At 39.4% G+C, this 15580-nt stretch overlaps 1 protein-coding gene across 1 annotated transcript; it reads left to right on the plus strand.

Annotated features, from left to right (window-relative positions):
• Positions 1-2144: 2144 nt before the first annotated feature.
• Positions 2145-15070, plus strand: EIF2A (eukaryotic translation initiation factor 2A, 65kDa). The gene is made up of 13 exons (XM_010289701.1): positions 2145-2242; positions 2590-2664; positions 4133-4251; positions 5382-5481; positions 5879-5961; positions 7249-7322; positions 7463-7607; positions 8500-8616; positions 10929-11500; positions 12772-12888; positions 13773-13898; positions 14855-14920; positions 15005-15070. The coding sequence occupies exons 1-13, from the start codon at positions 2145-2147 to the stop codon at positions 15068-15070; spliced, it is 1758 nt and encodes a 585-aa protein (XP_010288003.1).
• Positions 15071-15580: the final 510 nt, after the last annotated feature.

Raw genomic sequence — 15580 nt, forward strand, 5'->3', positions numbered from 1 at the left:
AGGTGCTCGGGGATGTAAAAGCATGGTTTTTAAGCTTGCTTACATCTTGGGTTTTTGGAGCTAATTCTCTCGGGCAGCTAGCTGTTAACTGATGAAACGCTCCCGAGGGGTGCTGTGCTAGGGCCGGCCCGCTGCCCAGCCGCGCTTCCCGGGACTCGGGGCGGATGGTGGCAGCCCCAGGGCCTCGCGGGACGTGGGGACCGCCCTAGCGGGGCCTCTGCAAACTGCTTAACTAGCTCGCAGGAACACATAGCTGGCTGAAGCATCTTCACTGTGGTTTTTCTGAGCTTTTTTTAATAGTCCTTCTTCCTCTTCTCTCGGTTTTACTTTTTAGGTTGCCCATAGCACAAGGGATAACTATTTTTTGTTTCCTGTGTTTCTAAGCTTTAAATATCAGCATGTTTATCCTCACTTGGGTGTATTGGGGGGGGGCTGCAGTTGTTCAGGGTGGCTTTTGGACTGCTTGCTACTGTCTATAATCTATTGTAAATTTGATTCTTAATTTTTTTTGGGAGTCTGATGGAGTACTTGGAGAATAGACTTAAGGCAGGGGTGCAAAGCTAGTGGATCATTTTCAAAGTGTTGTTAAAACGTACCCTTGAGATATGTTAGGGCTATGGTGTACCCCCACTGAAGTACAGGGCTGCAGAGCAGGTGGAGATTTGTGATCTATCAAAATAGTATTTTCTCCAAACTAATAAACTATTGCTTAAACTGTTTTTCATTTGTTAATTTCGAAAGTGCGTAAAACGCAGCTAATGCCAATGTAACAGTTGCCTATTTTGTGGTTTAACCTTGAATTCTAATATACTTGTAATAGAACTACCTTAAAAAATTCTGGTTAATTCTCTATATATAGCGATGCCAACCGCATGATTTTGCGTGAATCTGTATTTCTTGTTTGTTTTCTAGTGCTGTAAGCATGGCAATGTGTATGAAAAAAATGAAATTCGAAGGACACTTTAGATTGATTTCTGTCATGTCTTCTGTTTTCCAAGTTGAGTTTCAATGTTGAAACGAATAATGGGGCAAATCCTGTCTCATGTCAGCAGAAAATCAGTACGACATAATGTTTCTTTGGCAAATGTGCTTCCTGTGTTTAGGCAGCTAATCCTCGCTTTGGGGAATATCTAGGCAGCCCTTTTCTACTCCATTGTGCAGGATTCTCATGCGGCTCTTGCAGTGATGGAGAATTTTCAGCTTCTGCAAGTTAGGCTTCGTCAAAGTGCGTCCTGCGACAGGGTTGAGAGCTGAGGACCATCGGTCATTTTAGGACGAGATGTTGTCCCACCCTCCTTATGCAGGTGCAGCTCTTCTGTAGTGTGAGGTCATCCTGCGAGGTGAAACCCGGGTCTTGTTTTGTGGTACTCAGTGAGGGGATGTCGGGCAATGGGCTCAAACTGAAATCCAGGAAATAGCATTTAGACACAGGAAAAATTATTTTACTGTGAGACTGAACACAAGCGCAGGCTGCCCAGAGAGGCTGCGGATCTCTATCCTTTGGGGTACATGCCTCCCGGCTGGGAACAGCCCTGCAGCCGGGTGTTGCTGGCCCTGCCAGAGCAGGGGTGGGGTGGGGAGCTCCAGGGGTACCCCCACCTCAGCCCCTCTGCCATGCATCAGATTTGGCTCTGCCCCACTGCCCTCTGCTGTGTTTCCACTCCCTTCTTTGCACTGACACCAGTGCTCCTGTGGCAGAGGGACACACCAGTTTGTAAACCGACCCTGCTGGAAAGGCTGCACTGGAAGGGCCGTGCCAGGCTGTGGGAGCAGTGGGTGCAGGAAGGCCGGGACGGGAGGCAGTTGTCCCGTTTCAGTCCTCAGCAAGAAGTGCTGGCTGGTTGCCGTTGTGTCTGCAGAGGTGTACGGCAGACTGGCGCCTCAGTTGCTGGTGTGTTGTGTGTTGGAGCTTTTGGTGCTGGGGCCGATAGCTCAGCTCTGCCACTTCCCTGCCTCTGTCCTGTGTCTTAATCCTACAGCTGCCTGGGATGAAACCAGCTGCCTTGGCACGTGTTATGTTCAGAATTTCCTGTATGACCCTCTTTCTCATGTACTCTAAAATGCATGCAGTGAAAAGCGCATGCAGGTTTCAAGGTTCATAAATTAGATAAAACTTCTGCTTTGGATGATTTTCCGAATTTGAAATGAGTAGTTATTTGTTTACTCTTCCAGTGAGAGGATCCGAAGGGCTTTATATGGTGAATGGGCCACCTAGTTTCACGGAGAGCACAGCATTTCAAAGGTACTGTTATTATCACTATTTTTGATCTTTTGCACAAAAGAAATATTTTTCTAAAAAGTAAAAGTAGGCACTAGAATTGAAAAACATATGAATATAAGCAAATTTCTTCTTACTGTCAGTAGTTGATTGAAATTGAAAATTGATGGTTTTGAAGGCTTTACGCTTGCCTGCCTTCTCATTGCCCAGGTAATAATCACTGAGCGATTGCAGAGTAGATTGCACTGTTACAAAGCGCTACTCGGGAGCGCAGCAGTAAAATTGGTGTGTTGCTTTTTATATTTTTGTTTAAAAATACCTTAACTTATGCAGTATGTTTGAATACTAATGCGCATTTCTTCCTTCTTTAGGGACTCTGGAAAAAATTGCAAAGCTCTTGCTTTTAGCAAGGATGGTTCCCTCTTTGCCTGGTGCAATGGAGAAAAGTTGGTGCATTTTGTGATATTAATCATTTAGTTTGTATTAAATAAGCTTTACTCTTGTAAATATAAAGGCTATAAGGCTATTGCTATTAATGAAAGTGTGTGCATACAACTTTAAATGCAGTTTATTTTTGCATTATTTGCAGTAGTGGCTTTGTTTCCTGAATATCAACTGAAATATTTACTGATTTTATCATGTTTATAATGCACCCATTCCCATGGAATGTGGATATGCTTTATTTGTGGCTGGGTGGTTGGATTTTTTTTTTCATATTTCTCAGTATGATAGTACCTGTTTTTTCTGGGATTAATCTATTGGTAAAGCTCACAGAAAATAAAGAGTCTATGCGCGTTATGTATAAACATCGCAAGGTTTCTTTTTTATGGACTAGGTGCATTATAGAGTTCACTAGAGATCGTCTTTTAAGTAAGAGCGCATCATGGGGTTGCTGCTCTAAAGAGATGATAAGGCTGCTTCTGAAATGTCAGTGTTCTTACGGGTTAAAAAAATTGCAAACGTATATAGCAATACCATTTAACCATTTATTTTAAAGTAGGTAACTTAGATGTAGCATTCGTTACTGTTACTTATTTCTGGTTCTCTAAAATATCCCAACTCATCTTTATCTTTAATTTAAAAGCTTTATTTTTGTCGGTTGGAAAGGTCCATTTCCAGAAAGTGTTTGTGGGGAAAAATGTTTTTCAGACAACCAGGCTGTATATCCAGGTACCTGTACTTTAAATGAGGATACTCCCAATGGCAAATCTTACCAGTCCTGCCATGCCTATTTGTTTTGGGGGCTGTCCATTTTCCTTCATTTTTGAGGTGGGACAGTTAATGCGATGGTGAGGAACAGGCTCCTAATGTAGCTTCTGAGAACAACAGTGGCTTGGATGCATTTTTTTTGTTTCTTTGGATTCCATATGTGGAAGATCTTCAATATATGGTGTTCAGAGATGCCACTTGACCTTGTTTGTTCAGCCGTCTGACCTTTGCCTTTTATTGTCCATGTCTCCCTGTATCCCCGAACCTCAAAAAGCCTAAATCTTAAATGTTGTATCCTTATAGATAGAAGACCTTTAAAAATATGTGGGATAAATGTGTGTTTTAATTAGATTAGAATTCTTCTGTTGGCCATTGCTCAACTTTAGCACTGTGGAAGTGTGGATGGACTCTCTATGGATAGAGTATATCTTGTCCCTGTTTCAGAGTTTAAATGTTGCAGATAAAAATATGTGGTATGTTTTGACCATTGCTTTTACTTAGTTTCTGCTACAATTTGGTATCTGGTTTTAAAATATGTTCTTGCAAAATTTTAGTAAAAGCAGGAGGGGAAAAAAGCTCTTTTAATTTTGTTACATTGGCCAAATTTGGAACAAATCTAGAAGAGTCTAATATATGAAAAGTTACCTTGGCTATTAATTAACTATTCTAAGCATGTTTTATTGAAATAGCATCTTTTGGTTCCAGAGTAACTATTGTTAATGTCGCCAATGCTGAGGTACTGCGTTCCTTTGATCTTCCGAAGGCAGTTTGCCTTGAATTCTCGCCAAAGAATAATGTTCTGGCAACATGGCAGGCCTATACAAGTGAGTATTTTGCCAGCTGTAAAAGTACATAGGGTAACTGCTTATTTTAATTTGGTTTGCAGACTTTTCATTACCTGACTTGTCAATGTAGCATATTTATCAGCTAAATGAGCAGTACAGAAAGTGTACAGAAAATTATATGGGTAATCAAGTATATAGTGGAAGAGGGAGGGATGCCATCTTCTGAAAGCATCTGGTATTGACCGTTCTTACAAACACTAAATCAGAGTGCATGTACTAATTACTCTATTAAGTAAATCACCTGTTTCTAAAAATTGCTAATTGATTCTTAGTGCAGAGAGTGTGGTTTATATTCACGTATAGACAAGGAAAATTGTAAGCTGTCTCAGAGTAGTCATGTCCTCCACTGGGCGTAGCTGACTTGAGTGGTCTCCATTGTGCAGAGGGCTTTATTCTCTCCTCTGCATCTCATCTCTGTGGAGTTTGTTCCCGATTTAGATAGCCTCAGGCATCTGAAGTGGACATTGTAAATGCCTCCTTCGATGGAGAGCGCTGCCCCTAAGCTGTGTGGGAAGTGGTCTGGGACAGGTTGTAGGTGAAGACAAGGCAGTACAAGTGACTGAATTTATGCCAACTGTGGGCTGTTGGAGAACTGTTAGGAGGTCTGTTTTGAATCATTGGTAGAAATAAGCAGGCTGTAGTATCCAGAATGAGTAGAAGGGTACAGAGAGTTTGAAACCAGACCAACCATTTTGTATGGCTTGCAGATAAAGCTGTGACTGCAGCGCGATGGACAAAATGCATTGCATTCTTATGAGAACAAAATGTAGGTGTGGAAAACATACCTTCATTGTTTGCAAAGAGGACAGCTTTTGATTTTGATTAAAAAACATGCATTAAAAAAGCTGTCCTAGAGTTGGTGGTCCTAGTCTTGTAATGGGAATAGAAATCCTGCACTTCCAAGTGTTAGTTCTTTTTGCAGACTGAAAGACTTATGTTAATAGGTAAAGCAATTAGCAGTTGGGAGTTTAGTCCCTCAGGGCAGGGATGCTTCTTGTAAGAGGTTTGTGCATGTTTGGTTCCTTGTAGAATCATGAGGTGGAATGTCATCATGGTGAAGCAGATTTAATCCCCAGAGACCACTACTCTAATCCATGTTTTTGTTGCAGCTGCTAAAGACGGCACAGCAGGGGTGCCCAACTTACAACTTCATGATGTGAAAACTGGAAAGTGTTTAAAATCTTTCATCCAGAAAAAGATGCAGAACTGGTAAATAACATTTCCAGATGCTAATTGTTTGCAAAGAAATGTGGTTTCCAAAACCTGATACAGGCAAATAGAGCTCTTAGCGTGGTGTTGGCTTTCAAAATACTGCCTGCTACTAGCTGAAAGCGAGTATCTGTGCTTGTATCTTTGTACATAGTTACAATTGTTCATTTCCTAATATAAATTACTATAATTTTGTACCACAGAGAAAGCTGGGGAGATAATAATTAAGTCTAGTTACTTTTTTTTTTTTTACTATGCAGATGTCATTTGTCTATTTGAAACATGTTATCATGTTTGAACTTGCTTGGCTTTAAAAATGGAGGGAAAAAAATAATCCTAGGCTACTAAAGCTGAGCATCATTCAGTGTTTCTGATTTTTTTTTTTCTTTAAATGTAGGTGTCCTTGCTGGGCAGATGATGAAAGCATTTGTGCCAGGAATGTAAACAATGAAGTGCACTTCTTTGAAAACAACAACTTTAGTACGCAAGTATTTCTATATGTTTCATTGCATTCTATATAGGCATCTTCTTTTGGTTTTTTTTTTTATTTTCAATTTTTTCCTCATTTCTTTTGCTTGCTTTTTATTTTAAATATCACCTACATTCTATTTGTATTTCAAACTAAGAATCATTATGTTTTAATGAAGTATGTTTTCACTGAAAAGGTAAACAAGAAAGTGACTTATCTAGTAGGAAATTCATCCAATTTTCAATTAGAGGCCTGATTCTGTATTGTTTCTCATTTAGTGAGGCCCAGGAACTTGTCAATAGAGAACATGATCTCTGATTACTTCTTTGGGTGGTGTATATTCTGTCAATGAACTATTAAAAAATGGCTTATTAGAAAATTTATATTGATGGCAAAAATGAAGTCGTGAAGCTAGAGCATTTTTTTCAAGGAAATTTACTACTAGTGGTAGACTATTTGGAGTCAATAGAGGTCAAAAAGGGAAAGGGGAAGAAAAAAGGAAGGTAAAAATGAATAGGAACAAAAATTTAAAGGAATGAAAGAAAACTGCTGGGGGAGAACAGTGTTGTGTGGTTTTGGTGGGGTTTTTTTGTTTTGTTTTAAATGTAAAGCTGACACAAGAATTATTCTGGGAGCTAAAAATACAGCCTGTGAGAGATGCAGTTTCATGAGAATTAACTCTACTGACGAAGCTATGCTAGGGAAGTATGGAATGTCTGTTCTAGCACAAGATCTGCTGCTCAGAGCAGACTTCCTTGCTGGAATAAGGTTGAGTTGCTGCTGTTTGTTTACTTTTAAAGATGCATTTCCCGTAAGTTGTTTGTGTAAAGGAGCAATGTTCAGCACAGGACAGACCTTTACGAATGCCTCCTATCGGGAAGAATCATCTAGTAAAGTTGCAAGGGGAGAACTCCTGGCTCTGTGTAATGGTGCATGTTAGCTGGACGTGACTGGTGCTGCTTCCTCTGAAGTCAGCACAAATAAGATGAAGAACACTGTGCCTCACTTAAAATGCGAGCCGTGTTCACGTGGGGTTCAGAAGCTTCCTTGCTGTTTGAACTTCGAAGTACTAAATACTGGATTTCAGAACTAAGCTTGGTTCAAGTTGGTTTTGTAAATAAAAATGTGTGATGAAATGGGAAAGTAATAGTTGTTTGCCTAGTAAATCCTTTATCATATATACTGTTCTTTATTATCCATGATGCAGACCCATGGAAAGGTATAGTTATGTAATCCAGAGTAACATGGTTTGTCATTAATGTCATCACATCTCTGTTTTGTTTTTTTTCTTTTTGCAGATACTATTGCAAATAAACTGCATTTGCAAAAGGTTAATGATTTTGTGTTATCTCCAGGAGCACAGCCAACCAAGGTACTTCTGATGTTGTTTCAAATTTTTTTCTTGTTTTTCTCCAAAAAATTACTGTGATTTTAGTACAACATCCTAGTAGTAAATAGACCCTGTGCTACCAAGAATATAATCTGCAATAAAATCTTACGGCTTTGTTTTAGGTTGCTGTGTATGTTCCGGGCAGTAAAGGTGCACCATCATTTGTTAGACTTTATCAGTATCCCAACTTTGGTGGCCCTCAGTCTGCACTAGCCAATAAAAGTTTCTTTAAAGCTGACAAGGTGACAATGCTATGGAACAAAAAAGGTATGACAGCTGTATGTTTAAACTTTTGTATTCCACCCATTTTGGATTTAATTACTTTGCATGTGCAGATTTTATTTAATTTGTATGTGCAGATAAATACTGAAGATAGGCATTAATGCCAATGCGATGCAAGGTTACAATTCTGAATACTCTCATAACTTTCCTGTGTTGTTTTCCGTGATTTTGTATATTGTAATTGAGACCATTCTACATGTTGGTAAGTTTTGCAGTTGAATAGCAAATTCAAATTTAATTTTGTGTTCTGTGATGACAATGTATTTATACTGTAAACATAAGATTATACCAGAGCATGAACTGTTCTTAATCTGTAAAATTGTATATACGTAGATGTATCACAATTGAGACGACTTGCACAGTCTTCTGTATGCTTTGCTGTTTGTTAGCAATGAGCTGTTTCAGAATAATTTTGTAAAAACAGTTTTACCTCAACCCACATTGTTTGGAATACAGGGAAGGTATAAAATGCATGTAGAAACCACATGTGGGCACAGTTTTTGATAAAATAGATGTACATACAAAAGCTGTTGATGAAACGTTTTATTCAAGGACTGATCCAGGATGCTTGGTTCCTGCCTTAGTCTGATTAATATCTTTTTTTACGGCTGCAAAAGTGTGTTCATTTCTTGTAATTCAATTGTGAAAGAGTAGACGTAGCTTACACTTTTCATCTGAGAAAGGGAGATAGTCGTTGTGTTTGGGTTAGCATTTAGGAAAAATTAAATTCAGAAGAGAATGGGTAACAGCACTGTTACACAAGCAACTAAATAGAATTCATAATCAAACTAATTTCTCTTCGTTCATGGTAGTTCGTGAAATAGTTTATATAATTTGCAATAATTGTATTGAAGTAACAGTATGTTTATTCTATTAGCCACTGCTGTGCTAGTAATAGCTAGTACAGAAGTTGATAAAACAGGTGCTTCTTACTACGGAGAACAAACTCTGCACTACATTGCAACAAATGGAGAAAGTGCGGTCGTACAGTTGCGTAAGTAGCTCTCAGGCACTTTTGCATTGTATTGTAGCTCTCAATAGTGGGAATTGCTGTTTCACCAGCTTTTGTTTAATGTACGGGGCGGGGGGGTGTTAGTGTAATGAAGTAATCTTTAAAAGAAAAAATCAAGTACTCCTTTAAAAAAAAAATCTTCACCAGAATTTTTTTTTTAATCTGGAGTAAGATGTGTGTGTTTGGTTTTTTATAGCTGAATTATCTTGTTCTCTTTGGTGTACTTGTCATCTTAATGTCAGTGGCAGAGAGCACACACTTGCAGTTTGTATATACAAATAATTTGCTTGGGCAGGTGTTGGTGTGTACAGGAAGAGAATTGTGCATGTTTGCTAAGGAAACACATGGACAACGGAGCCAGCTAAATGTCTGAGAAACGAAAACCGGCAGAAAAGTGTGTTACCAAACAGGATAATCCTGCCTGCACTTTTAGACATGCAATTGATACTGCTAGTCAAGGAAGTGAGGCAGAGAGAGAACAATTTTTTGAAGTATATTGGAAAATAGAAGTCCTTTATTTTGTATTGTAAAGTGGAAAGTGTTCCGAGCCATAAAAATGACATGTTGGGGAGAAGCAAGTGGGTGCTCTTACTTCCAGTGCCTCGTTTGAGCTGGAAGTCCATTCATTAATTTCCCCATGGCGGTATTTTTTCATTATCTTGAGCTGTTGCTGTTTATGTTAAACACCTGTGATGTTTGGGATTATAGAGAGGATAGTTCGTTGTGACTATTTCAAAACACAAAGTGACTTAAGTGACTGTAGAGAGAATGTGAATATATTCTCTTCAATATTAGGGCTGACTGGGAGGACATCTCCAGTTTTCCTTTTGTAGCAAAATCTGTGGTAGCAAGTAATGTGCCCCATTTCCCTTTGTTGCTAATTTCACCAGGGAAAAATTATCAGGAATATAACTCTGTGTCTAGAATCTCTCTGGGAGCAGTTTCCTGGATTGAGAACACTAGTTGTTTAAGCACATGCTTATTAAAACCCTCTTTGCCCTTTGACGTTCTTTATTTCCAATGCATCTTTATTTAACAGGAAGTTTATCATTAATTTTAATTTAATTTAGCTATTTCTTTTCAAGGAAAAAACCAAACCGATGTCTGTTTTGTAAAACGGTGTTTTTTCCAGCAAAAGCAAGCAGTGAGCACTTGGAGTGAGTGGTGCCTCATCTCCTGTGGATTTGTATGTTCTGGTTACTTTTGAGGTCCACTTTTGAAGCTTTTTTCACACTAGCATTTGTAGAGGTTTTTTCAGTTTTGACTAATACATGCTCGTGCTGCAGCCTTTGCCTTAGCTGTTGAAGCCCATGTAAAGCTGCCCTCATCTCACCAGCTGCCTAGTGTCATGAAATGTGCAGAAACGTCATTTTCTGCCAGATCTGTCTCTGCAGTTGCATTTGGTTAATGTAATCTAAAGAGTTTTAAAGGGGAAAACACATGGGCAGTGTGGTTGCACAGCCTAGTTTCTAAAGATCATGAGGCTTTAGAATAACAACAGGAATGAGCAATTTAAATCAGTTTGATAATTTGTGTCAACATCTGGATTTCAGAATTGTCAGTAATGCACTCGGCATTTAGCTGAAATAAAAATAGCAGCTAAAGATATCCAGATTATGAAAAGTTATAATGACCTGTTTTTTATTTACCCCTGTACATTTTACGGGAGTTTCCATCACTAATTCATCATTCTTCAATACCTCCCAATGTTCTAACCCCCAGAATAGCTTCTAACAATATAAAGTTTTAATCATTATGTGTAATTTTTTTGTGTGCTCTCTCACTTTAAAAATCTGTCTTATAAAATACCATGTGTGAGCACAGTCCAAAGATAATTTAGATCAGTATTTCTTAGCTCTGCAAAGCTGAGCTATGCAATATTTCTCTAGATTTAAAAAAGAGGAACTAGTATCCAGCTGGTATAAAACCCCTGTTTTTGCAGGTTTCCAGTGGAACAGTTTGAGAAGGTCCTGGGAGATCATACTTGAATAACGAGGAAAAAAAAAAAAAGGAATTTTTTTACATGAAAAAAGTATGCTTACTGTTAAAGTGCTGATGCTGACCCTACAGAGGTAATTTGGAATGGCTGCAGTTATTGTTGCAAACCTTAACTAAAATTATCAGAACATAAAACGTTGTTTCTACCTCTATTGTTAGCAGAATTCATTTTTCACTGTCAGTAGTTAATCACAGCATTTTAGCAAAGCATGAAGTTAAGAATTGCTATTGATTTTACTTTTGCTTGTACTGAAAAGATAGTCTCCTAACAGCTGCATATTTTTCTTTTCCTTTAGCAAAAAATGGTCCTATTTATGATGTTGTTTGGAACCCCAATTCTGTTGAGTTTTGTGCTGTGTATGGCTTTATGCCTGCCAAAGCAACAGTTTTCAATCTGAAATGTGACCCCGTGTTTGATTTTGGCACCGGTCCTCGCAATGCTGCCTACTACAGCCCCCATGGACACATCCTAGTGCTAGCAGGATTTGGGAATCTCAGGGGACAGATGGAAGTGTGGGACGTTAAAAACTACAAACTCATTTCCAAACCAGTAGCCTCAGATTCCACATACTTTGCTTGGTGTCCTGATGGGGAACATATTGTAACAGCCACATGTGCTCCCAGGCTACGAGTCAGTAATGGTTACAAGATATGGCACTACACTGGCTCTCTCTTACACAACTACGAAGTTCCATCAAACGAAGAAATGTGGCAAGTTTCCTGGCAGCCCTTCCTGGATGGAGTGATCCCAGCGAAAGCAGTAAAATACCAGGCAGTTCCAAGTGAATTGCCCAGTGCTGAGCCAAAGCCTGCTCAAGCGTACAGGCCTCCAGCCCTGAGAAACAAACCTGTAACAAGTTCGAAGCTTGTAAGTAGACGGTTTCAGATATGAACTAAGCTGTTCTGCTTCATTGCTTTGCCCCTCTGTATTTAATGAGAGACATCAGCGTAGTAATCAGAATGACAGTAGTATTGTGGGGTTTTTGAGAGGTTTTTTTGGTAGTCCTCTTTGACACTTTGCCGTTTGCAAGAACGTATGCCAAAAACCAGAAATTTCTTTGGCCCAAATACTCTCCTTTTGAAAAGCCATTTGCAAACTTTAAAAACGCTCTGTACAACATGCACTGAAACAATAAACTGCAAATTTGGTTTAGGGTGAAATTGGATACTCTAACATAGAAGCCTCTGATTTGGGTGACCCGACTTACCAGTCTAAACACAGCCAGGCAGGTGCTTGACTGTCCTCCCAACACCGATTTTTTTGGTAAGTTTACTTGCTAGAAGGAGACTTGATTATTAGCAAGTCGGCTGCAGTTTAAACAGGCTTCAGTATAGTGACCTACTTGTCTAATTAGTTTCTTTTCTGCAAGTTTTCAAAGTAGGCTGGGTAGCAACTAATTACATTTAACAATTGCACCTGTGATATTTAAGTCTTGGAGAGCTTTGACCTTGAGCGTTTTGCTTTTGAAAGAAAGACTGCTGCTCAGCTTGTAAGGAATCTATTAATGGTGCTAATGTCTGATTTCACAAATGATCAACAAGCAGAGGTAGTAGGGAAAAGATGCATTAAAATAACTCTATATGGGCAAGAAATGTTGTCATTTGCATTAAAACAATCCATCTCCTCAATTAAGAGTTACCTTAAAATTTAGAACAGATGACTAAATGTCCCCTTTTCATCCCTGCCTCCCAAGAAACCTCAACCCACCTCCCTTCCCAGCAACCGATTTTTCCTTTCTTGTCACTACAAGTTAAAAAGTTAACAAAAGCAAAATGTCAAGTTTCAGTCATTTTGTGCTAGTTTATGCCTCTCTGATTTTATTTCCTTCCTGAGAAAGGAAACATGATGATTTTGTTATTTCGTCAGAAATCTGTGAAATCTTTAGGACATATAGGATAGTCCCATCTGAACTTGAGAATGGATGAGTTTAAAACCCTTTTCACACTGTCTTCTGCTACTCAAAAGAGAAACGACACTTTTCTTTCTTTCTTTGCTTTTCCTTCCTCTTCCTTTATGGTTCATCTTTGCATATGGTGTTGTCTTCAGTAGGTTTGGGGGTTCACTGTTAAGTTTTTTTTGTACCAACTCACCAACATGGAATACAGGTTTCATAACTGTTAATTTTGCATATCCTGTAGCATGAGGATGAGCCACCTCAGAATATGAAACCACAGTCGGGAAGCAGTGATAAGCCACTCTCTAAAACAGCTCTTAAAAATCAAAGGAAACATGAAGCAAAGAAAGCTGCTAAACAGGTACTGTGGCAGTAGTTCTTTCACGGAACATGTTAATTTTCACAAACAGCACTGATCAGACTCAGCACAGTGACCGTTGGTTGCACTGAGAGCTCTCCACACATCTTGTACGTGCTGAGTTGTGGGAAGGGTGGTAGGCTTTTTAACTGGACTAAAGCAGGTACAAAAGGGTGACTTAAAAATAACAGCTTTGGTTGCTGTGAATGTTAGCTGAAATCAATGTTAAGACTAAGTAATTCTGACTTTTCACCTTCAGACAATCTGCACAGTTTTTTTCAGTTGTTAGGTGAGAGGTGAGAACAAACTTGCTGCTTTGATGTGTCCCCCCCAGCAGGTCAGGGCTGAGGCACGTTGTCAGGACGTACCAAAGACAGCCTGTTCTGTGTCACCTCTTCACTTGCTATTCTTTGGCTAGGTAGATAAAAATCAGCTTTTGGTATTAACCTTCCCATTTCTATGAACCTCTGAAGCAATAATTTCTTTAAGATTTTTTTTTTTTAAATTTCTTACACTGATTTGAGCCCTTTCTTTTACTTCAGAGACAATGACCCACTGGTCTACCTTTATAAAATATTTGTGTATGTGTTTGTCATGTCATCCTTACTGATGTTTCCCTATGCTATGTATGGTTGGTGTCTTGAGGAAGTTGAAATTAAACAAGAAACAGCATGTCAGTTGTTATAGATAGCCCTTTTTTTGTGGAAAGCGCATATATGGGTAGTGCAATACATTGAAGCAAGTCACTTAAAAATTTTGGAGTGCACCAGCAAACCAGTGAAAGAAGAAATATTAAATGGATACCTTAAAATTATGAAAGACTTTTTTCAGTCCCTTAGTAATCAAAGGTATTTTCTAGATAATGTGTTTTGTTTATTTGTCTACAGGAGGCCAAAGCTGATGCGAACCAGGAATCTACACAGTCCTCAGCACCACAGAGTGTACCACACAGTGCGGTGCCTGCCATTACAGGAAATCCTGAAGTTGACAAGAAGATAAAGAACTTAAAGAAGGTAAGGGGATTTTTTTTCCTGAACAAACAGCAGATTTCTCTGAGATGATCTGTAAGATCTAGTCTGATTGTAAGGTGACTTGAGCTCTGTAGGATAGCATTTACATAGATGGTAATTTCCTGAATTTGTAAACCAACTTCCTTTGCTTTTCCATCTTGTAAAACAGTAGAGGTGGTCACTTGCCAGGACTCCTAAAGATTTTATCAGAGTAGCCTCTAGACTGTGTAGAAGCCACTGGCACATGCATGGAAGAGTATTGCAGTCTCCTGCTACGAATAGTGTTGCATGTGCACCCAGCCCTCACAGCTGAGGGGTAGGTGTGCAGCTGAAAGGTGTTCAGGCTTAGAAAGCAGCTGTGTGGGCTTCTTGTTTATTGGATCTTGGATCTGAGGAGGGAACCATGCTACGTGGCTTCGCTTTCTTCCCTAACTTGTAAATGGTATCAGTGTGAAGTTTACTGCCAATCTTGAAAATTCTTGGATTAAATAATTTCAGAGTGGAAATCGCTTGGTTCAGGCTAGAGAATCTTTCCCTTTTCTGCGTAATCTGTCAGGGCTTTTTTCTCTTGGCTGCCTTCTGTTTTTCATGGTCCTCTGTTCTGATTAACATTCCAGGCTTTTTGAGGAAAATGCGTAGTGAAGAGGGATAGTAATAGTGGAGGAGTAGTATCTGAATTTGGATCTATCCTTCCAGTGAGATAATGCATGGCGTTCATGTTTCAGAGACTAAGAAGTACTTCTGTTTTCTAGGTTTTGTTCTTGGAAGAAATGTCTTATTGGTGGGGAATTCTGGATTGAGCATCCAGAGCTGCTTTAAATGAAATGTGCCTTCTGCATTGAGACCTGCCTCCTGGCAAATCGGGCAATTGCAAGTGCAGGAGCTTCTAAGACTCTTTTCTATTCTTGGTGCACCAATATTTTTGTGTTAGTGTGTGTGTGTGTTTGGTTTTTTTACAGAAACTAAAGGCAATTGAGCAGCTGAAGGAACAAGCAGCTGCTGGCAAACAGCTAGAAAAGAATCAGGTACTGTTAAGCTATATGCAGTTTATTCAAGTTTCATTTTATAATGAGCTACATCTGTGATACCTTGTGTGTTTTTTGTTCTAGTTGGAGAAGATTCAGAAAGAAACTGCTCTTCTTCAGGAACTGGAAGACCTAGAACTGGGTCTTTAAAACTTCACGGAAATCTAGTGCGGCATCAGCACAAAGTTAATGAAAAATGTAATTTGTATTAACTTTAACATAATAAAGTGTTTCGGCAAATGACTGAGGATGCAAAAGTCCATAGATTTGCTGCACACTTGCCTTTTAAAAAGCTTTCCTAAAGACTGTGCACATGTGAAACTGTAAACAAGTAACAACTACCCCATCAGCCACTTCTGGTGCCGTTGGCACCAGAACTGTGCTTACGTTCTGAAAGCCTCCTGTCTAAAAACCGGGGGCTGCCTGCCGGCTTCTGCCTCTGTGCCGGGGTGTGAGGGGGAAGCCGCTGGGGTTACCCGTTTGGTACCTTTATTATATTTGAAGAGATGTGATCTTTATGCAATAGGGGATGTAGATAAAAATAAAGAGCATTTAATAGTAAGGGTACTGCTGCTCTTCTGTTACACCCTGGCTTTATAACCAGGCGGCCACGCCACCACGGCCAAACGTGACGGGCGGCGAGGGGTAAAGGCCGCTGCC

Source organism: Phaethon lepturus, unplaced genomic scaffold, assembly GCF_000687285.1.
Source record: "Phaethon lepturus isolate BGI_N335 unplaced genomic scaffold, ASM68728v1 Scaffold40626, whole genome shotgun sequence".
In the NCBI taxonomy this organism is placed as follows: Eukaryota; Metazoa; Chordata; class Aves; order Phaethontiformes; family Phaethontidae; genus Phaethon; species Phaethon lepturus.

Coding starts and splice junctions, on each gene's coding strand:
- EIF2A (XM_010289701.1), top strand. CDS start 2,145: ATGAGTAGTTATTTGTTTACTCTTCCAGTGAGAGGATCCGAAGGGCTT. Junction 2,665..4,132: donor GCCTGGTGCAATGGAGAAAA/GTTGGTGCATTT, acceptor TTTTGGTTCCAG/AGTAACTATTGTTAATGTCG. Junction 14,921..15,004: donor AACAGCTAGAAAAGAATCAG/GTACTGTTAAGC, acceptor TTTTTGTTCTAG/TTGGAGAAGATTCAGAAAGA.